This window comes from Carassius auratus, chromosome 27 (genome assembly GCF_003368295.1).
Source record: "Carassius auratus strain Wakin chromosome 27, ASM336829v1, whole genome shotgun sequence".
NCBI classification, from domain to species: Eukaryota; Metazoa; Chordata; class Actinopteri; order Cypriniformes; family Cyprinidae; genus Carassius; species Carassius auratus.
Genome location: NC_039269.1, coordinates 30,413,434 through 30,436,055, shown reverse-complemented (window position 1 = coordinate 30,436,055; position 22,622 = coordinate 30,413,434). Strand labels below are relative to the sequence as shown.

General features: G+C 40.3%; 1 protein-coding gene across 1 annotated transcript in view; it reads right to left on the bottom strand.

Annotated features, from left to right (window-relative positions):
* zmp:0000000625 (cadherin-2) overlaps nt 1–22,622 on the bottom strand; it is a 127,600-nt gene that overhangs the window by 68,750 nt on the left and 36,228 nt on the right. Inside the window, exon 3 of the mRNA XM_026207138.1 lies at nt 18,688–18,908. Within this exon, the coding sequence (XP_026062923.1) occupies nt 18,688–18,908 (221 nt within the window). The remainder of the gene's footprint in view (nt 1–18,687; nt 18,909–22,622) is intronic.

Below are 22,622 nucleotides of genomic sequence, written 5' to 3'. Positions count from 1 at the left end.
TCTCGGTTACGTATGGTAACCCTCGTTCCCTGAAGGAGGGAATGGAGATGCCATGTCCCGTCGCCATGGTTGCTGTACCGCCATGAGCTGCCGGGTCTCCGGCTCGGCTCCTCAGCGAAAAGCTGGTATGCATTGCACCTGCTGCATTCTTATACCCACGCTGTGATCAGTGGCAGCTGGATGCAATAATTGCATGCCAGTGTGCATTGGCACGTTTAGTTTACACTCGAAGTAGATTGGTCTATCGAAGTGATATCCTATTTTGCATCGGCCACCGATGTGGCGTCTCCGTTCCCTCGTTCAGGGAATGAGGGTTACCATACATAACCGAGATGTTTTACAAATGCTAGAATCGTGGTTTCTAAGAAAAGATTTCTATCAAATAGCACACCTATTTTCCTAACTTGACTAAGAATTGACAGAGCAGCTATCAAGTCTTAGACAGCATTTTTTGGTTCTATAATTAATACCTCTGTTCGGAATTTAGCAATAAGAAATTACTCGTCATCCAGTTTTTCATATCGACTATGCATTCCATTAGATTTTCAAATTGGTATGTTTTGCCGGGCCACGAAGAAATATAGAGCTGAGTATCATCAGCATAACAGTGAAAGCTAACACCGTGTTTCCTGATGATATCTCCCAAGGGTAACATGTAAAGCATGAAGAGTAACGGCCCTAGTACTGAGCCTTGAGGTACTCCATACTGCACTTGTGATCGATATGATACCTCTTCATTCACTGCTACAAATTGAGGGCGATCATATAAGTACGATTTAAACCACGCTAATGCAGTTCACTGTTCCACTAGTGCCAACAAAGTTTTATGCAAAAGAATGTTGTGGTCAATAATAATAATAATAATAATAATACCCTACATTTATATAGCGCTTTTCTAGACACTCAAAGCGCTTACATGGTCATGGTCTCCTCATCCACCACCAGTGTGCAGCATGCAGTGTGGATGATGCGACGGCAGCCATAGTGCGCCAGAACACCCACCACACACCAGCTTACTGGTGGAGAGGAGACAGAGTGATGAAGCCAATCAGCAGATATGGGGATTGTTAGGAGGCCATGATGGTCGGAGGCCAATGGGCGAATTGAGCCAGGATGCCGAGGTCACACCTCTACTCTTTTCGAAAGACATCCTGGGATTTTTAATGACCACAGAGAGTCAGGACCTCAGTTTAACGTCCCATCCGAAGGACGGTGCTTGTTGACAGTATAGTGTCCCCATCACTACACTGGGGCGCTAGGACCCACACAGACCACAGGGTGAGCACCCCCGGCTGGCCTCACTAGCACCTCTTCCAGCAGCAACCTAGTTTTCTCAGGAGGTCTCCCATCCAGGTACTGACCAGGCTTAGCCCTGCTTAGCTTCAGTGGGCAACCGGTCTTGGGCTCCAGGGTGATATGGCTGCCGATAGTCAATAGTTTTGAACGCAGCACTAAGATCCAATAGCAGTCATAGATACATCCACGATCAGATGATAAGATCAGGTCATTTGTAACTCTAAGGAGGGCAGTTACATCATTCAAGTCTAAATCCTGACTGAAAATCCTCACAGATACTATTTTTCTCTAAGAAGGAATATAATTGTGAGGGTACTACCTCTTCTAGTATCTTGGATAGAAAAGGGAAATTTGAGATAGGTCTATAATTAACTTGTTCTTTGGGGTCAAGTTGTGTTTTTTTTTTTTTTTGATGAGAGGCTAAATAACAGCCAGTTTGAAGGTTTTGGGGACATATCCTAATGAATTAATAATAGTCAGAAGAGGATCTATGACTTCTGGAAGCACCTCTTTTAGGACCTTAGATGGAATAGGGTCTAACATATGCACTGTTTGGTGTGATACTGTAGCTGACGGCTGCATGGTTACAAATGTATTTCTAATAGTATCAATCCTAGAAGTAAAGTAGTTCATAAAGTCATTACTGCTGTGATGTTGGGAAATGTCAACACTTGTTGATGCTTTATTTTTGTTAATTTAGCCACTGTATTGAATAAATACCTGGGGTTATGTTTGTTTTCTTCTAAAAGAGACAAAAGTTAATCAGATCTAGTAGTTTTTAATGGTTTTCTGTAGGATAGGATACTTTCCCACCAAGCAATATGAAATACATCTTGTTTTGTTTACCTCCAGCTGCGCTCCATTTTCCGGGCTGCTCTCTTTATGGTGCGAGTGTGCTCATTATACCTTGGTGTCAGACTGTTTCTTAACCTTCCTTAAGCGTAAAAGAGCAACTGTATTTAAAATGCTAAAAAAGAGTCCATAGTTTCTGTTACATCATCAAGTTGTTCTGAGGTTTGGATATGCTAAGGAATTGTGATACATCAGGAAGATTACTTACAAAGCAGTCTTTTGTGGTAGAAGTGATGGTTCTACCATAACTCTAACAAGTAGAATTTACAGTTTTAGCTATATCAAGTTTGCACAAAACTAAATAAGGATCTGAGATATCATCACTTGGCTGCATAATTCCAACACCATCAACATCAATTCCATGTGACAGTATTTAATTTAGAGCATGATTTCGACAATTAGTAGGTCCTGAGACGTGTTGTCTAACCCCAATAGCATACAAAAACTGCTTTCGTAGAAAGGGACCTGATATTCAATAAGCCAAGCTTTATCATTTATTTATCTGTATTGCATCTGTTTTTTATTTGTTGAACCTCAGTTAAATTGTTACTCTTAAATTGGTTTGGACGTCTTTTGTATTTTCTAGTTCGGGGAAAAGATTGTAGTTCGGGGAACAGACACAGTCTCTATAGTGTAATATCTAGGTGAAAGAGTCTCTATGTGTTGAGAATTAACTGACTTATTTGATGTGAGGCAGCTAGCAGATGGTTGGTTTAGCCAGTCTGCCTGCTTCCTGACCTGGGCCCCAGTTAGTCAAGTACAAACTCTAAGACTATGTGCCATATTTATAGAGAAGTGTGGTACCACCCCCGGGGTGAAGACCATCTCTTTTCAACAGTTCAGGTCTGCCCCAAAAGTTCGTCCAATTTTCTATGAAACCTATGTTATTCTGCAGGCACCACTTAGACATCCAGCAATTGAATGATGACAATCTGCTATGCATATCATCACCATGGTAAGCAGGGAGGGGACCAAAGCATATTACAGAGTCTGACATCGTGCTTGCAAGTTTACACACCTCTTTAATGCTATTTTTAGTGATCTCAGACTGGCAAAATCAAGCATCATTAGTGCCGGCGTGAATAACAATCTTACTGTATTTACATTTAGCATTAGCTAGTACTTTTAAATTTGCCAAGATGTCAGGCGCTCTGGCTCCCGGTAAACATTGGACTATGGTGGGTGGTGTCTCTATTTTCACGTTCCGTACAATAGAATCCTCAATAACTAAACTACTTTCATTAGGTTTCTCATTGGGTGCATCACTGAGTGGGGAGAACCTGTTTAATGTTTGTTCAGAACAGAAGAGCAATGTTTTGACCCATGACTATGCTGCCTCACTGTCACCAAGTTGCCCTGCACTCTGTATTTAACCCATCCAAAGTGCACACACACATCGTGAATACACACCCAGAAAACTGGGCAGCCATTTCATGCTGTGATGCCCGGGGCACAGTTGGAGGTTCAGTGCCTTGCTCAAGGGCACCTCAGCTGTAGTAATGCCAGCCTGAGACTCAAACCCACAACCTTAGGGTTAAGAGTCATACTCTCTAACCACTAGGCAACGACTTCCCCATCATATCAGAAATATGGTGGGAATTATGTTATATTTTATCACTTTAAACAACAGAGAGTGATAATAAGATAAAGATTATACAGAAAAACAAAGCTACACTGAGCAATCACAAACCAGCAGCAAGGCAAGCAGGAAGCAGGAATAACACATATGTCTAAACACAACTACCGTTGACCAGTGTGCCATACAAAGTAACTGTGAAGAGTTGATCTTCACCATTTGGAACGACATTTTTTTTGTGTGTGTGTTTGGACTTAGCACTTGTGTAAATATTATATACTCTCACCGCTGGATATTTTTACAACACACTTTAAATAAGTCACCTTTCATTTACTTCTACGGGTCAACCATAATTTACTTTTTTCCCCTGGACCTAAAACGTGCAGCAGTAGATCTGCAAGGGTCTACAGCATCACAGTAACCAACCACAAACAGAATTAAAAACAAAGACAAGGATAACAAATAAAACTGTAAGAAACAGGGCTGAGCAATGCAAATCATGAATAATAAGACAGACCAAATAAAAATGTTTCAACCTGGATTTAAAAATGGATAGTTTAGGAGCAGTTCTGTTTTCTGTAGGGAGACTATTCCAAAGTATCAGAGCAACTACGGCAAATGTTGACCTGAGAGCTCTTGCAGTTTGTTGGTCTATCAACAAAGCCGAGATGTAAGTAAAAACCAGTAAAAGCACTTTAAAATTAACCCTGTAGCACACAGGTAACCAATGTTATGACTGCAGGAGCTTTCGATCTCCCATCAGGACTCTGGCACCCACATTTTGAACCACCTGAAGGCGGTTTAAGGAGGATAGACTGATCCCCAAATAAAGAGAGTTACAATAATCAAGCCTAGTGGTGATAAAAGCATGGATTACTCTTTAAAAATTAGTAAAAGAAAGAAAGGACTTCATTTTTACCAGGTATCACAACCGATAGGAACTAGATTTCACAACTTGATTGACTTGTCTATCATGCTTTAAGGCACTGTCCAACACTACACCCATATTTTCCACATACGGCTTTACTTAAGTGTGACGAAATGATGAGATGAAATTAGATTAGATTCAACTTTATTGTCATTATGCAGAGTACAAGTACAGAGCTAATGAAATGCAGTTAGCATCTAACCAGAAGTGCAAGAATATAGTGTTATATATACATAAAAGTGCAGAGTAAGTAAAGCTTATGATATACAGAATGTACAGTGGAGTTGCTATATACAATATTGATCAGAGTATATACAGAATATAAATATGAATGTAATGTAGGGATTGTATGTACATTATGAACAGAGCAAAGAAGGATTATATATACATTATGAATAGCAGGAACTTGAGAACAGTAATAATAAATACAGTTGAACGAGTGTGCCAAAGTATTGTTTAACAATTATATGCAAAATAACAGTAGTGCAATGATATTTTTTGTAGAATAGTTTACTGTGCTTGTACAGTAACAGCTTTAGACAGTTTATAGTGTAATGGATTTAACCATGTGCAGTCTGTGCAAAATATGAGTAGTGAAATACATGTATGTAAAGTACTATGACCAGTGCAGTAAAAGAGCAGGTGCAGGTTAGATTGGTGGTGTGGCGTTCAGGAGTGTCACAGCCTCAGGAAAGAAGCTCTTCCTGAGCCTACTAGTTCGAGAGCGTAGGCTCCTGTAACGCCTGCCGGATGGAAGGAGGGTGAAAAGTCCATGGTTAGGGTGAAAGGCATCCTTGATGATGTTTCTTGCCCTGCCCAGACAGCGCTTCTGATAAATGTTCTCGATGGAGGTTAACTGGGTGCCGGTGATCCGTTGAGCAGTTTTCACCACCCGCTGGAGTGCTTTGCGGTCAGATGCAGAGATATTGCTGTACCACACTGAGATGCAGTTTGTGAGTATGCTCTCAATGGTACAGCGGTAGAATTCAGAAAGGATCCTAGGACTGAGGTGAACTTTTTTAAGGCTCCGTAAGAAGTAAAGGCGCTGCTGAGCCTTTTTGACCAGGGTGGAGGTGTTTAGGGACCAGGTGAGGTCATCTGAGATGTGGATGCCATGGAACTTGAAATTCGACACACGCTCCACTACAGCTCCGTTGATGTAGATGGGTGTGTGTGCATGATTCCTAGTCCGCCTGAAGTCCACAATGATCTCCTTAGTCTTCTGGGTGTTTAGTTCCAGGTTGCTGGTGGCACACCACACAGCCAGGTGCTGCACCTCATCCCTGTAGGCTGACTCATCGTCATCCTTGATCAGACCTACCATCATGGTGTCATCTGCGAATTTGATTATGGTGTTGGAGCCATAAACAGGAACACAGTCATGGGTGAATAGGGAGTACAGGAGAGGGCTAAGTACGCAGCCTTGTGGCACTCCAGTGTTCAGGGTTATGATGGAGGAGGAGAGGTTATCTAACTTAACAGACTGAGGTCTGTAAGTCAGAAAATCTAGAATCCAGTTGCAGATGGGTGTGCTGATTCCAAGATGGCTGAGTTTGGAGATCAGCTTGGAGGGGATTACCGTATTAAATGCAGAACTGAAATCTATGAACAGCAATCTCACATGTGTGTTCTGACTGTCCAGGTGGGTGAGGGCAGAGTGAAGTGCCGTTGAGATGGCGTCCTCTGTTGACCTATTGTTGCGATAGGCAAATTGGAATGGGTCTAATGTAGCAGGGAGACAGGATTTTAAGTGGGATGCGACCAGTTTCTCAAAGCACTTGGCAATGATGGGGGTGAGTGCAACAGGACGGAAGTCGTTAGGGACCGAGGCAGTGGAGTGCTTCGGTACAGGCACGATGGTGGAGGTTTTGAAGCAAGTGGGGACAGTTGTTTGGGCCAGGGACAGATTGAAAATGTCTGTGAAGACCTCAGCCAGCTGCTCCGCACAGGCTTTAAGCACACGACCAGGTATTCCGTCAGGGCCAGCTGCTTTCCGTCCATTCACTTTACGCAGAGTGGAGTAAACATCTGATGTGGAGAGTGTGAGAGGCAGTTCACTGGGTTGATGCTCAGCTTTGAGTGAGATCTCCTTATTATTTTTATCAAAGCGAGCATAAAAGTGATTGAGCTTCTGGGAGGGAGGCAGAGCTGGAGGGGGGCACAGAGTTAGGTGGTTTGTAATCTGTGATAGATTGTATGCCTTGCCACATACGCCGGGGGTCTGAAGAATTGAAGTGTTCTTCAATCCTCTGTTTATGTGTGAGTTTGGCCTGGCAGATACCCTTCCTCAGGTTGGCTCTGGCTGAGCTGTAAGCCTCCTGGTCTCCAGACCTGAAGGCTGCATCTCTTGCTTTGAGCAGGAGGCGAACCTCTCTGTTCATCCAGAGCTTCTGATTGGGGAAAATTTTTATTTTTTTGAGTGTGGTCACTCTGCTTACACATCTGTTGATGTGCTCCAGGACAGAGTTTGTGTAAGTGTCAATGTTAATCTGAGAGTTTGTGGTGGCCTGGGCAGCAAACTCACTCCAGTCTGTGTGCTGGAACTGATGTTGAAGAGTGGAGTCTGCACCTTCTAGCCAGATTTTAACAGTCCTTATTGTAGGTTTCACACATTTGATGACCGGGGTATACTTGGGGAGCAGGAACAAAGAGAGGTGGTCTGACTGAACCAGATGGGGGAGGGGTGTGACTTTGTAGGCATCAGTCACATTAGTATAAACGTGGTCCAGTGTTTTATGTCCCCTTGTAGTGCAGGAGACATTTTGATGAAATTTAGGGAGAACAGATCTTAAAGTGCAGTGATTGAAGTCCCCAGCAACAATAAAGGCTCCATCCGGGTGCAGGGTTTGTAATTTGCTAATAGCAGCACAAAGTTCTTTCATAGCCACGTTAGCATTAGCGTCCGGAGGTACATAAACTGCAGCAGCAAGAATGCAAGTAAACTCACGTGGTAGATAGAATGGCCTGCACTTGATAATCAGGAACTCCAGATCAGCAGAGCAGTAGGTATCAACAATGACAGAGTCTTTACACCATGATTTGTTAACATAAATGCATACTCCACCACCTTTGTTTTTACCAGAGGTTGCTGCTACTCTGTCAGCCCTGAAGAAAGAGCCTCCATCCATATGTACCACGCTGCTTGGGACATCGTTGCAGAGCCATGTTTCAGTGAAAAACATAAGATGGATTCAATAGCAAGTAAAAGTGAGTTTATTAGTAAATGTGGAACAGGGATGGTGATGAGGATACGAAAACAATGTCCAAGGAAGCAAACACTCAGTGACACAGGGATGCTGTAGTACAGCCCAGTCCGGACGTGACGATCCTGTGAGGTGAATGAAGACGAACAAAGATCCGGAAGTTGACGGCGGTGATAATCCAAGAGATGTTGACGACATGAAGGCAGACGTGCAGGACAAACGAACAGGCAGCAAAGAAACTGGACAGGCGGGAACAGGCAGGAACATCCAAACAACGATCTGACAAGAGACAAGGTGAAAACAGAGAGACTAAATAGTCAGCAGAGATCCTCTGCAGCTGACATGCTGATTAGTCATGATTGAGGTGCTGATCAGCCCAGTGATCAGCGGCTCCACCCACTCCAACACAAACACAGACAAGAGATGGCGAAATCATGAACCATGACAATAAGGTCTGTTTTACCCTCATTCAGACAAAATTTAGAGACATCCATGCTTTAACAACCATAAGGCACTCGCCACCGAATATATCCATTCAATCCATTCTTATGTTTCAAAGGAATATATATATTAGAGTGTCATCTGCGTAACAATGATAGTTATACCATACTCCTCAAAGATAGAACCGAGGGGAAACATATACAAACATATACATATACAAAAAACACGGGTGCTAGAGTTGAGCCTTGAGGGACCCCACGGGTCAAAGGTAAGATAAGACTGGAACCAATTTAACCCTCTGAGGTCTAAGGGTATTTTTGGGGCCTAGAGAAGTTTTGTTATGCCCTCACATTTGTGCTTTTTTCAGTTGCTTATAAACATCTAAATGGCAAGTCTAATCTTACTGTATTCAGCACAAACTGGACTATGATAATATGTGAGCAGCATGTATGTACATGATTGTGTTTTTGAGAAAACAATGTTTATGCGTGGTTAGTGAAAAACAAAAAATTGTAAATCACTTGAATAAGGACATAAAATGTTTACATAACATTGGTTCTCGGGACTTTTAAGATCTGGATCTTGTAGCCTAGAATTTTTCTTTCTAAATTATGTGAAAATAATCTTGTTTACTCCCTCACGGAAAACATCTCTAGGTTGCGTATGTAACCCTAGTTCCTCGAGGGAACAAGACGCTGCGTCAAAAATGCTTTGGGAACGCGTTTAGCCTTAGCGACTCTGAATATCATATCTAATCTGTCTTATAGGAGAGCTTGACATCACGGGCGGAGTGATGTAAGCGACCAGGAAGCTATAAAGGCACGAGCCGCGCAGCTGGCTTCAGCTTCGAGTACCAGCAAGTGCCAGCAGGGGTGCTGGGGGCAGGGCCGAATTAACCATACGGGCAACTGGGCAATTGCCCAGGGGCCCAAGACCTCTAAAGGGCCCAGGGCAGCAAGGGCACGAGCAAAATACAGTATCTTGTAATCTCCCGCTTTATATTAAACGAACTGTCAACACTGGCTTTTGCGCTGCACAGAGAGACGATGCGCTGCCTATGACTTTGAACGTGAGTTGAGAGCGGTTGAGAGTCAGTCTCATGCGGACTGACCAATGAAGAGAGGGCCTCAAGTTAAGACCCTCTCCTCATTGGTCAGTCCGCATGAGGTGGGTCAAATGTTACGCCAGAGCGGGTTACGTCATGGAGAAGCCAAGTGGGAGCGCGAAGCGGAAATTAAAAAAGGAAAGGACATCAGAAACATAGAAAATTTAAAGTATATACCTAAAATAGGTAATTTCTTCACTCCTGTTAATGTTGCCGACAGATCTGTTAAGTCAGCTTCCGTCAACGACGAGGACAACTCAGGTAGCCAGGACTTTTCTACACCGCCAGTTTACGTTTACAGCCCCGAGAGCGAAGAGCATTTCAAATTCAAACATGCACTTCGTCATTATTTAGGACTAAAAATGTGTGTTTTGCCAGATTATGTAGCATTTATTTCTGTCTTGTCTTCAGAGAAATTGACAGATTTTTAAATGTTAATGTAGCAAAAATGTTTAACTGGTTAATTGGGCTGTGATATGTTATTGTTCTATTTTAAAACAAGTTAAAATGAGCTTAGGATAAAAATGTTTATAAGCAGATAATCGTGATACTGCATTTTATTTATTTATTTTTTCCTTGAGGTGCCAGCTTCATTAAAATGCTGTAAATTGTTGTGGAGGGATAACTGACAGATTTCAAATTGTTTGTTGGACTAATAACTTGATTGCCTTTCAATTCTGGGGAAACAGGGTCACCCTGTCAGGTTGATTTCTGCTTAAAATGAGCTGAGAACCAAATTGTTTCTTGATGTGTTGTCTGTTAAAATGAGCTTAGGATAAAAATGTTTATAAGCAGATAATCGTGATACTGCATTTTATTTATTTATTTTTTCCTTGAGGTGCCAGCTTCATTAAAATGCTGTAAATTGTTGTGGAGGGATAACTGACAGATTTCAAATTGTTTGTTGGACTAATAACTTGAACCCTGTCAGGTTGATTTCTGCTTAAAATGAGCTGAGAACCAAATTGTTTCTTGATGTGTTGTCTGTGGTCTTCTGTTATAGCTCTATCAATTCAATACATTTCTATTGGGAATAAATGTTGTTTAATAAACAATGGTTCGAAAGTGGTTGCTTATTTATTCATTTTTGTGAAAATGGAGGATATTTCCCTCCCTCTCAATGTAGTGGGTCAATTTTACCAGATTATACAGATACTGATGAGTTTTGTTTTCATAGCATCATATGTGAGTGAATGTCTTTGATAGGGGACATAGTAGTGCATTTGTAGTTCTATGAGCATTTCAATATTTGTAAATCAAAATACACCTGATGACAGTTAGAATTTGAAGTATTGAGTATATTTACTGTTAATTACAGTAATACATTCTGTATATGACCATATTATGGTGATCCTGGGGTCGTGATGATGGGGCCCTTGAATATTGTTGCCCAGGGTACAACAAAGTGTTAATCTGGCCCTGGCTGGGGGTATGACCTCGAGACGCAGCTTCTCGTTCCCTCGAGGAACTAGGGTTACATACGTAACCTAGAGACGTTCCTCTTCAGGAACTGGAGCTGTGTGGAAAACGCTTTGGGGAACGAGTACTAACGCTGATGAACTGAGGGATGAATGTGGACCTTTTTAACTAACCTCAGATTGTAGAGGTTGATTAATGCCATCGCAAAAAAACTCTATCAAAAGACAGTCTGGAAGGTCCGAATAGTGTGCTATAGCTAAATTCACAAAAAATATATCTCAGGCGATTGCGGGCCTTGTCTAAAGGCTAACAAAATTATTTCGTGTGGCCTTGTGTGGCCAAGTATTCTATAACGGGGCTGATGATTCGTGAGACATTCAGATCCATGTGCAAGATTTTATTACGCTGAGATGGGGTCATAACAGGCATGGGTCAAACACTGGCAAACAGATTACTAAGTTCTGCATTCGACACTATTGACCACAACATTCTTTTGCATAGACTAGAAAACTTTATTGTGCATTGGCATGGTCTAAAATATACTTATATGACCGCAATCAGTTCGTAGCAGTGAATGAAGAGGTATCATATCAATCTCAAGTGCAGTATGGAGTACCTCAAGGCTCAGTATTAGGGCCGTTACTCTTCATGCTTTACATGTTACTCTTGGGAGATATCATCTGGAAACACTGTGTTAGCTTTCACTGTTTTGCTGATTGTACTAAGCTCAATATTTCTTCGCACCCCAGTGAAACATAACAATTCGAAAAACTAACGGAATGCATAGTCGATATGAAAAACTGGATGATGAGTAATTTCTTACTGCTAAATTCTGAAAAAACAGAGGTGTTAATTATAGGACCTAAAAACTCTGCATGTAATAACCTAGAATGCTGTCTAAGATTTGATGGCTGCTCTGTCAATTCTAAGTCATAAGTTAGGAACCTAGATGTGCTATTTGATAGCAATCTTTCCTTAGAATCCCATGTTTCTAGCATTTGTAAAACTGCATTTTTCTATCTCAAAAATATATATAAATTATGGCCTATGCTCTCCTATGCTTGTGATGCTTTATTGGGTGGTTGTTCTGTACGCTTAATAAACAAACTCCAGTTAGTCCAAAATGCAGCAGCTAGAGTTCTTACTAGAAACAAGAAGTATGACCATATTAGCTTGGTCCTCTCAACACTGCACTGGCTCCCTATCAAACATTGTATAGATTTCAAAATCTTGCCTATTTTACTTGTAAAGCCCTGAATGGTTTAGCACCTTAATATTAAAATCAACTGTGGGCGGTAGATCCTTTTCATATTTAGCGCCTAAACTCTGGAATAACCTACCTAACATTGTTCAGGAGGCAGACACACTCTTGCAGTTTAAATCTAGATTAAAGGTTTACACATAACACTAATATGCTTCTAATATCCAAATCCGTTAATGGTTTTTAGGCTGCATTAATTAGGTAAACCGGAACCGGGAACACTTCCCATAACACCCGATGTACTTGCTACATCATTAGAAGAATGACATGGTAATGGTCGCGATAATATATAGTGATATTCTTAATGTTACTCAGAATACAGGATACAGGTTTAACTAAATTCAAAATACTTCTGCTTAAAAGGGGGGGGGGTACAATGGTCTTTCGTGTATTCAGAGTTGTTCACAGTGTTAAAGAGATGGATTCTCATGCTAAACATGGCCAAAGTAAAAATATATATATAATTTAGAAGAATGACTGAGAATTTTTGTGCAGAAAATCTTACTTCCCGGGTTGGTACAAGTTTAGGCTGGGTTTTTTTCGATCGTGTATCTAATGACGTAGAAGAGAACAGAAGTCCTTATATGAGCATTTCTCCCGGCATGCACACATCAACGGGCTTCAAAATTGTCTGCAGTGCTGCATAGGATTTGTTCGAGAATGCCTCCAAATAAGTGCATTTTTGGATGTGAGGGAAAGTTCACCATGTTCAGCTTCCCCAAGAACCCAGCGTTACATGAACAGTGGATGCAGTTTGTTTTTCTGGGGCAGCAACGGAGTGTATCAAGTGCGTTTGTGTGTTCTGGTCATTTGAGTGATGAATGTTTTATAAACAAGGCCCAAGTCGACACAGGTTTTGCACATGGTATGCTATTAAAACATGGAGCTGTCCCTGTGATAAAAGACACCATTCATGTAAGTACAATTGTATCAGATTTCTGTATTTTGTTGGAAATCAGCACATAAGTGAATATATGTTAATGGAAAAAACACGAAACATCAGTATTATAGCTCCGCTCATGGCACGCCTCCAGGAGCTCTGCTTTTTTCGGAAAGAATCGAACAGCTGTATATTTCTTTTATAAATATGATAAAACTAAAGACTTTTTGGATATATGAAGGATGCAGTACAACTCTATAGGTACTCAAGATTAACATGAGATTAGGTGAAACTGTGTATGTTATGCACCCTTTAATGTTACACTGTCAGATATGCAAAATAAATATATTGTATCTCTTGCTCTGGCTACTGCGTATAGACCACCAGGGCTGTATACAAAATTCCTAGAATAATTTGCAGATTTTCTCTCAGACCTATTGGTTAATCCCACGTAGCAAATGTCTTCTGGCCCAGATCCGGGCCACACAATGACTTTTCCCTCGGCCCAAGTACCACAAAAAATTATGGCCCGGAAGTGGCCCAGAACTGGATTAAAGGCTCGGGCCACACATAGGCCATAACCGGCCTGAATCTCAGCCAGTTAATCAGCCTTAGCTGGCTCTGAACTGGGCCAAAACGGGTTTTATTATTGGTGCAAATTCTCAGCCTTAAGTAAACCAGAATCCCAAAATCTGAGCCACACCTGAGCCTTATATAGCCCAGACCCAACCCAGACAGCAAACAGTGTCGACCCAGATCCGACCGAATGGATTTCACGCGGGCCAGATGTGGGCCAGATCTGGGCCAACACTATATTGCTGTCTGGGAATTGTAATATTTCACAGTATTACCTTGTATATTATTATGATCACAATTATTCATTTTTTGACATGCTTTAATGTACACACAATTTATGCCAATAAAGTATATTAAACTGAATAGAAAATCAGACTTAAAACCCACACATCATGTAATGTATTGCATTGCTTTGTTTATCTATCTATTTATTTTTATAAAGAACAAATCAACCAAAAAAGAGTGAGTGTATAAAGTATACAGTCTATAAGAGAAACGTTACAGATAGACACATGTAACTTAATCATACTAATTTATTACAGATGTGACAAAGAGCAGTACCACAGTAGTCCAAATGACAATGCATTGCAGTTGCAGTCCACTCTGGCAGAATATAATAGTAGTGCGGGGAGCAGGGCATAATTTAAGTTGTTAAACGATGAAAATACCCAGATCCACTCCCTCAAGGCGCGCATTTCTCTTTCAAAACATGTTTTAAATGTTTTAAAACTTCTTACCCACATTTTTAAATAGTTACTATAGCTACAGAGGAAGGAGATACATATTGCCAATGAATGCGGCTTGAATTTGGATCTGTTCTCACACCAAGCATCACATGGATACAGGATTTAAATAAAAATTAAATACTTTAATGATCATTTTATTTAATGCTTGTGCATGACAGCAAACTAATAAAAATGATCTCTATTATAGATCAGTGTGTGTCCCATAGTAAACCAAATAAATATTATATGATAACAGTTAAATACTCTCTCTCTCTTTCTTTTCATATAAGGATTCTAAGATTATTTGTACCAAGAATACTAATATAAAATGTATTAAAATTATAATTAAGTGCAGTTTAACACACTTGACTGATTTCCTTAATTTTTAAATGATAATGTTTCATTCTGTTTTGACTTGCCATTTAAAAGATTACATTTCAACAATACTACACTGTACATTAAAATGTATGTGATCATTTAACCATTATCATGCAATATTATCATGCAATTATCTTGTTTATCATGGGTCACATAATATGCTGCCAGATCTTAGCCTGATTTGGGCCACATATCACTGGACTGATCTGGGCCTCACTCCCCGTGCCGTCATTTGCTGTGTCCCAAACATAAGTGCATGGACTGCGAAGTGCGCATTTGAAGTGCGAATGCATCACAGCAGCGCGATGAAGGGTGTCCCAAACTGAAGTGTGTGGACTCCGAAGTGCTGATGTGAAGTGCGATTGGGTCACAGCGTCACGACGTAAGCTGTCCCAAAGTCAGAATGCACACTTCGAAGGGCGCATTTGAAGTGCGAATGCGTCACCGCGGCGTGAGAAAGGCTGGCGAATTTCGAAAGCGACTTCAAATGCGCCCTTCATGATCATCCGCGCACGATGCGCATTACTGATATTAACTATATGGCACCGCGTTATCATCCGGGCAGAATTATTTTTCTAGCCACCAAAGACAGAATAACAAATAACCTGCCTGATTTATCTCAACTGCTCTGTGTCCATGTGCACATGAACTAGATGAAATGACAAGCAACATGGGCACTATCTTCTCTAATATAAATACAATATTGCATGATAATGGTCCAAGACATAATGTCCAAGACATTACATTCGCCTTACCTGAATGGTAAACGTCAAAGTGTCAGCTCGTGGACAAATGTTGATCATGTATCTAGTCAGAAAGAATCAGGAGCAGAAACATTTTTATTTTGGGTATGTAATTTCTGTCTCCATGCCAAAAATGGGGGGTGACTGGTAAGGGGTTAACATTACTGCTATAATCATGTCTTTCGGTACAACGTCTTACAAGACTAAACATGCTTCCAAGTAAACCAGGTAGGACAACCATGACAACCAAATCATCCTTAGTATCGAACTCCCTGTCAGGCGCTGCAAGAGTGCTCCCGGTTGAGCCAACCTTTGCCTTCTCCGTTCAACTATCAGCAAAACTTACTCGTATGACATTGCGAGTATTAAACTCCTGTCAGATGCTTTCCCGCTTAAGCAATCTTGGACTTTCCATCCGACCACCAGCGAAGCTTACCCAATTAACACTTTGAGTTCACTTTATGAATAGTCGGGAATGGGGGGTACTCTATATTCGGGCCATTCCCGAGCTCGGAGCCCTTCCCCGGACAGCACGCCAAATACGCAAACCATACCTCAGCTAATTATATGTAAGCGTGAACTAGTGGAATTACAAATTACTTGCTTCTTGTGTCAGACCAAGGCTACATCTCATTGCTAGTTTTAATTTATTTTAGTGCCGCGTTCAACACCATAGATCATGACACTTTTATTTAAATGGGGAGACATCTATAATTATCACCAGTTAAATATGGAGTGCCACAAAGATCTGTCCTAGGTTCTTTGCTATTTTCAATATACATGTTGCCCATTGGTAATATTATTAGGAAATACGGGATTAGTCTCCAATGTTATGCTGATGATTCTCAACTATATATCTCAACGAGACCAGGTGAAACTTCTAAATTTTCTAACCTAACAGAGTGTGTTAAAAAGTTTAAAAGTTTGGATGACCAATCATTTTCTTCTATTAAATTTGGATAAGACAGAGGTATAACTTATTGGACCAAAAAACTGTACACAGAATCTCTTGGATTATGATTTGCAACTAGACGGATGTACTGTTACTTCTACAGTGAAAAATCTGGGTGTTATTTTAGAAAGTAACTTGTCTTTTGAAAATCATATTTACAATGTTACAAAAACCGCATTCTTCCATCTTAGAAACACTGCCAAGCTACGAAACATGTTTCTGATGCAAAAAAGCTAGTTCATGCATTTATGACCTCTAGACTGGACTATTGTAATGCACTTCTATGTGGTTGTCCTGCTTCTTTAATAAACAAGCTACAGGTAGTCCAAAATGCAGCAGCTAGAGTCCTTACCAGGTCTAGAAAATATGATCATATTACCCCAATTCTACAGTCTCTGCACTGCCTACCTATTAAGTTCCAACAGTTAGTCGACATCCCGTAGTAACTAGGATTTACACAAGCATTAGTCTGGATCAAGAACACATGAAAAGAAATGATGCTTACCCCTCAGAGGACCTCAGATGATGCCAACCCTGAAACAACATACAGAACTACCAAATTGTGCTTTACATTTGATTGCATCATATAATAATTCTTTCTTCTTTCTTTTTTTTTATTGACCACTTTTACACAATTGACCATTGACCAAAGTGCTGTTACAATAAGTAAACTCATAATAAAACAGTCTCAAAACATAAAACACTACACACAATTTCAATATTCTGATAAATGTCTATACCCCATTAAATGCTAATGCATTTTCAATAGTATCGATTGCGGTGCAAAGATCTAATAAAACAAGATCTGCTGAGGGCCCTGAGTCAACTGCAGTCAATAAATCGCCTAAAGCCCTGTTCAAAGAACATGAAATGCCTGTTTCACTAACCTAGCTGGAATGATATCAAGTGCACAGTTCGTTTCAGCTGGCTGATTACATTAGCTAACGATTGCAGAGAAATAAGTTCAAAATGGTCAAAACCAACAGATGGTAGGCGAACAACTGAAGGGTCAAATAAACCAGGTTTGATCAAAGATGAGATATCGGAAATCTTTTAAACAAAACAATCCAAAAATGCCCCACAAGTAATAATTGGAGGGTCAGAACAGAAATCAGATTTTGGATTAAGTGCAGAATTTATTACATTAAATATTACATGATACATTAAACATTTCAAAAGATATCTGTAACCAGTTTTTATTCAAATTTTTGACAAGCTTTCCTCGTCCCCCGAGTCACGTCATTTAGCCAGAGCTCAGGTCTGGATATAACTTTTTTTAACATGCAAGGGAGCAACTGAGTCCAGAAGAGGCAAACAGATGGAATATATATAACACATCAGGTGATGAATCCAAATAAGTGCCTTGCTTTGCACTTCAGCCATGGGTATTGAGGGTGAAAGAGGGCGCTGTTCATGATATTCAAAACAACATCATCAACACATAGACCAAAAGACAAAACCAAGTATAAAATATGACCAAAAACATGAGTGGGTTTATGCACATGCTGTAAAAGATTAAAATAATCAATTACATTTAAAAAAAAACTCCTACCAATGGATTTGTAGGACAGCACACATTTATTTTAAAATCACCCACTAACAGCAATTTATCATTCTTCAACATAATTTTACTTGAAAAATCTGCAAAATCCCCAATAAAGTCCTCATTATATCTAGGCGGCCGATATATTAAGGCACACACTAGATTTGTCATTTTAAATAAAAACACCTGCAGCTCAAAGCTTGAAAAAGTGACAACAGATAATGGATGACACATGAAACTATTCTTAAAAACAGATGCAATGCCTCCACCGTGGCTTGTAGTGTATGGAGAATTCAAAAAACCACAATCCCAATTACGTGGTACTGTACCTAGGTACCAATTCAGTGAATGGGCTTAAATCATCAGGGGTCAGCCACGACTCAGTCAAAAACAAAAAGTCTAAATGATGTTCAGTGATTTTTTTTTAAATGAATGTTTTATTGACAATGAACACACATTCATCACCACCAGAGTTAATTCAACAGATACCTCCTCTGAATTTTGTTCTCTGCGGATTCTGCATGTTCACTGTCTGTCCACTGATAAGATAATTCATAAGGGTGCCCCTGTGAAAGACCATTTCTTTTCCCACTTTAATAATGGATTAGTAGAATGAGAGTAGACCGCCATAGAGCAGGTAAGACTTGCCTTAGGGTTAGGCGATAAAAAGTGAAAATATAGTAGAAACTTAATTTTCTGTAAAGTTGCATTGCAACGATTTGTATCGTAAAAAGCGCTATACAAAAAAAAAATTGAATTGAATTGAATGATCACTGTTCCAGCTATGACAAGTGATGCACATGTCGTACCGTTGTTGAATGGTCTCTGACAGGAAGCAGCCTGATCAGTGTCTGCCACTGCTGCTGGGTGTCTTCATCCTGGGCTCTGATGAGCAGAGGTGATGTCCAGGAGTGGGACTTGTGCAGTGGCTGCAGGGCGAACACAACCCCATCCACTGATATCCCAAAGTCTCCAGGCTGACTGCATTCAAACCTCACATGAGCTCCTCTGCCACAGTCCACATACTTCACTGCAAGACAAATTAAAACCACATCATACATATAATCTATCCAAGATACAGCCCAGAGGTATCTACATATAATATGCTGGACATGTGATTTTAAACTTATTTTCCCCTATAATACAATAGCAAAAAGTTCTGCATATTTCTGAAATGCAAAAATGCTCCTATAGTTTTACCATAAACAGGGGCAACAACCGCACATTTGCTGAGGGATATGCAAGACCAGTGTGGGCACCCCTGTAGAAAAAAATCTTTAAGTCAGTGACCAAAAACCCAGTAACTAGCTTGTTGTAATGGACGGGATGTGACATTCCAAATGTGAGCTTTATTGTACAGATCATAGTCAAAACAGGCAGGGTACAACACCAGCAAACAACAGTATCCAAAGCAAGACGAAGCATAATCCAAAAACAGGAAAAAGTCAGGGCAGGTAGCAAACAATCATAAAAACAAGTAAACAGTCCAAGGTCAAAAACAAGGCAAGGCAAGGCAAATGAAAATGAAAATCCATTTATAGTGGAACAAGACTTTTAGTTTGAGTTAGTTTGAGTGCACCTTAAAAAATCCTCCTGACAGCAAACAGGGGTTTATGTAGTTTCTAGGCATGGGGTGTTATGGGAAATGTAGTCCAAGTAGTCTCAGCCTCAGACGTCACGTCCACGGACCGTTGGCTAAACGTCTGATGCATATGGGACACAAAAGTGGAAACACTTCAGGAATGTTGAAGTCGTTATTGGATTGGTTAAATTCTACAGGATTTCCGTGAGATGTGTTTGTCGTATTCTTTAACGTTCCACCTGGAAACAAAGATACTGTGGCACCAAACCCACTCACGAAAGAAGAAAAGCCATCGTGTTTACATCTGTGATGACCAGTGCTTATCAGGATCAACTAAACACTGGATTATCAAAAGTATGTGAAATATTTAAAGTTTGCGGCATAGAATCTTTAAAATACGTCAGAGTTTTACACATAGGTCTGTTATTGCTGCAGTCTGGAATTGAACTACTGGTTTCGTTTGGTCAGAGGAGCACTGGCCCCCCAACTGAGCCTGGTTTCTCCCAAGGTTTTTTTCTCCATTCTGTCACCGATGGAGTTTCGGTTCCTTGCCGCTGTCGCCTCTGGCTTGCTTAGTTGGGGTCACTTCATCTACAGCGATATCATTGACTTGATTGCAAATAAATGCACAGACACTATTTAACTGAACAGAGATGACATACCTGAATTCAATGATGAACTGCCTTTAACTGTCATTTTGCATTATTGAGGCACTGTTTTCCAAATGAATGTTGTTCAGTGCTTTGACGCAATGTATTTTGTTTAAAGTGCTATATAAATAAAGGTGATTGATTGATTGATTGTGGTGACATTTCCATGACCTGAAACGTGACGATTAACAAAAACGAACTGTGATTGGTTGTTGGATATGTCGGTCAAACGGCCTCATGGTAGGGTGACCATATGTGCCGTTCATACGGGACACGTCCCAGCCAGGATTTTAATAATGCCTAAAACATCCAGAGCAGCTTGACCAATAGCTTGCAGGTATTGTGCAAAATCGACCAATCGTGGGGCTGCGTGTGAGAAGGTGAGGACTAGAGGGAACGATCAAAGTGATGCAAATATGTGCATGTGTTTGTTCGTTCGATTGACTTGAAGTGTCGCTGCGCACAAATCCAAAAAAAAAACAAAAAAACACAGTGCGCCACAACGCTTCAAGTCAAACGAACAAACAAACACATGAAAGCGATTCAAAAGCATAAGGAGCCGTCTGCTCTGCTCTTTATAACTCTCATGAATGTTACACAACAATCAACCTGCACAGTGCAAAAAGCCAAAACCTGGATATTTTAGCCAATATTAAAATCCTGGCTTGGACGTGTCCCATATGAACGGCGCATATGGTCACCCTACCTCATGGGCAGGCCTTGGCCAATGAAAGCTGCCATGAATTCCAGACCTTCAGTTTGAAGATCTGGTAATGCGAGACTAAAGAGACAGTGGTAAAGGTCTGGGATGGAGTGCCCTCTAGAGGAACTCATGGGCACTCCAGCTGGACATCATGACACTTGTGCATGAAAGGACACAAACTCATCTGGACCATTTTCAATACCACAGTAAAAACTAAAACAGAGACAGTAGAACACAATTTTTTTCAAATACATGTATTTTCAAACATGCTCAATATTTTAATAGGATTTCTTATTACATTTTTATTAATTTACCTCATAGTTATTCATATTTTTATATAAAATGAGAACATGTTATGTGCATTTCACATTAAAGAACAACTGCATTTTTTAATTGTTACTTATAGAGATTATTCATCGTAAATTTGCCATTCTTGTGGAAGATTTCTGCAACTTGGTGGAGAACAAAAACTTTTAAAATGAAAATGTCATGATATACCCACTATAACAATTGATCAGTTTGATCAATGATTAAAGTCATTACTTTTTTTTTTTCATTGCACACAAGAAGTATTCTCGTAGCTTCATAAAATTATGGTTTAACCATTTTAGGGATGTCCTTACAGTGTTTGTGTGCCTTGCACATGGTTATTCTGTCTATAGAGAGTCAGAAAGCTCTCAGATTTCATCAAAAATATCTAAATTTGTGTTCTGAATTTGAAGGAAGGTTCTACAGGATTGGAACGACATGAGGGTGAGTAAGTAATGACAGAATTTTCATTGGGTGAATTATCCCATTAATAGTTGATATAATCAGACTTTAGCTAGCATGTGTTATCACAAACACACTGAGCAATGAATGACAGGAGCGGTGAATAATGTGAGTTGAATGCTTACAAAAGGGCTGATACAGCAGCAGAGAGGATGCAGTCAGCAGAGATACGCCACACTAATGCCTGAACCACACAACACGTTACATCCAGCTCAATACACCCATTCAACACACTCACACACAAATGCACACGCACGCGCACACACACACACACAGACTACCCCACTAACACAGCAACCAGAGACAGACATGTACATCTAAATGTCTCTGGACAGAGGAAATTAAGGAGTCTATCTTCAGCAAGAACACTGATATGGATAACTCAATTCAAGTTCTCAACTCAAGGGACAATATATTTAGTAAAAATATTAAATGTACCGATAACTACAATTGTCCACCAGCATACCAGCATCTCATGCTGGTGTCAGTGTGTAAACACACCTTGCGTAGGTGAGCAGTGGTGCTGGATTTATTCAGTGAACAGTGAATTTTTATATCAGTGCTCTTGGAACAATGCTTCACCAATCAAAATTGTAAGGCTGAAACTTCTTTATAATACTGAAATGAAGCATGCTTGGTATAAATTAATACTACTACAACTACTACTACTACTACTAATAATAATAATAGCTTCTTGACTCAAACCACTTCCTGTGTGGAGAGTGAACTAACCACTGGACCAGAACAATCTCTCAGAGAGTGATGAGCAAGTGGACTGTCACTGCTTGCAGCTCAGAATGAACACTGCACCTAGCCACAACGATTTGAGAAAGTACCAGCTGACCACTACAGATAAGATGCTCTGTAATCATTAGTCAGGAGGAAGGTCACAGGTTAACCCTAACCCTGCCACCAATAATCATACTAGTCTCTGGATATCAGGCAGAAAAAATATATATATATCATAAGCCATTCTGTTAAACAGAACAATACACTGATGACTTTTTAAAAAGATCTTATAGATGAAAAACTTTTAAC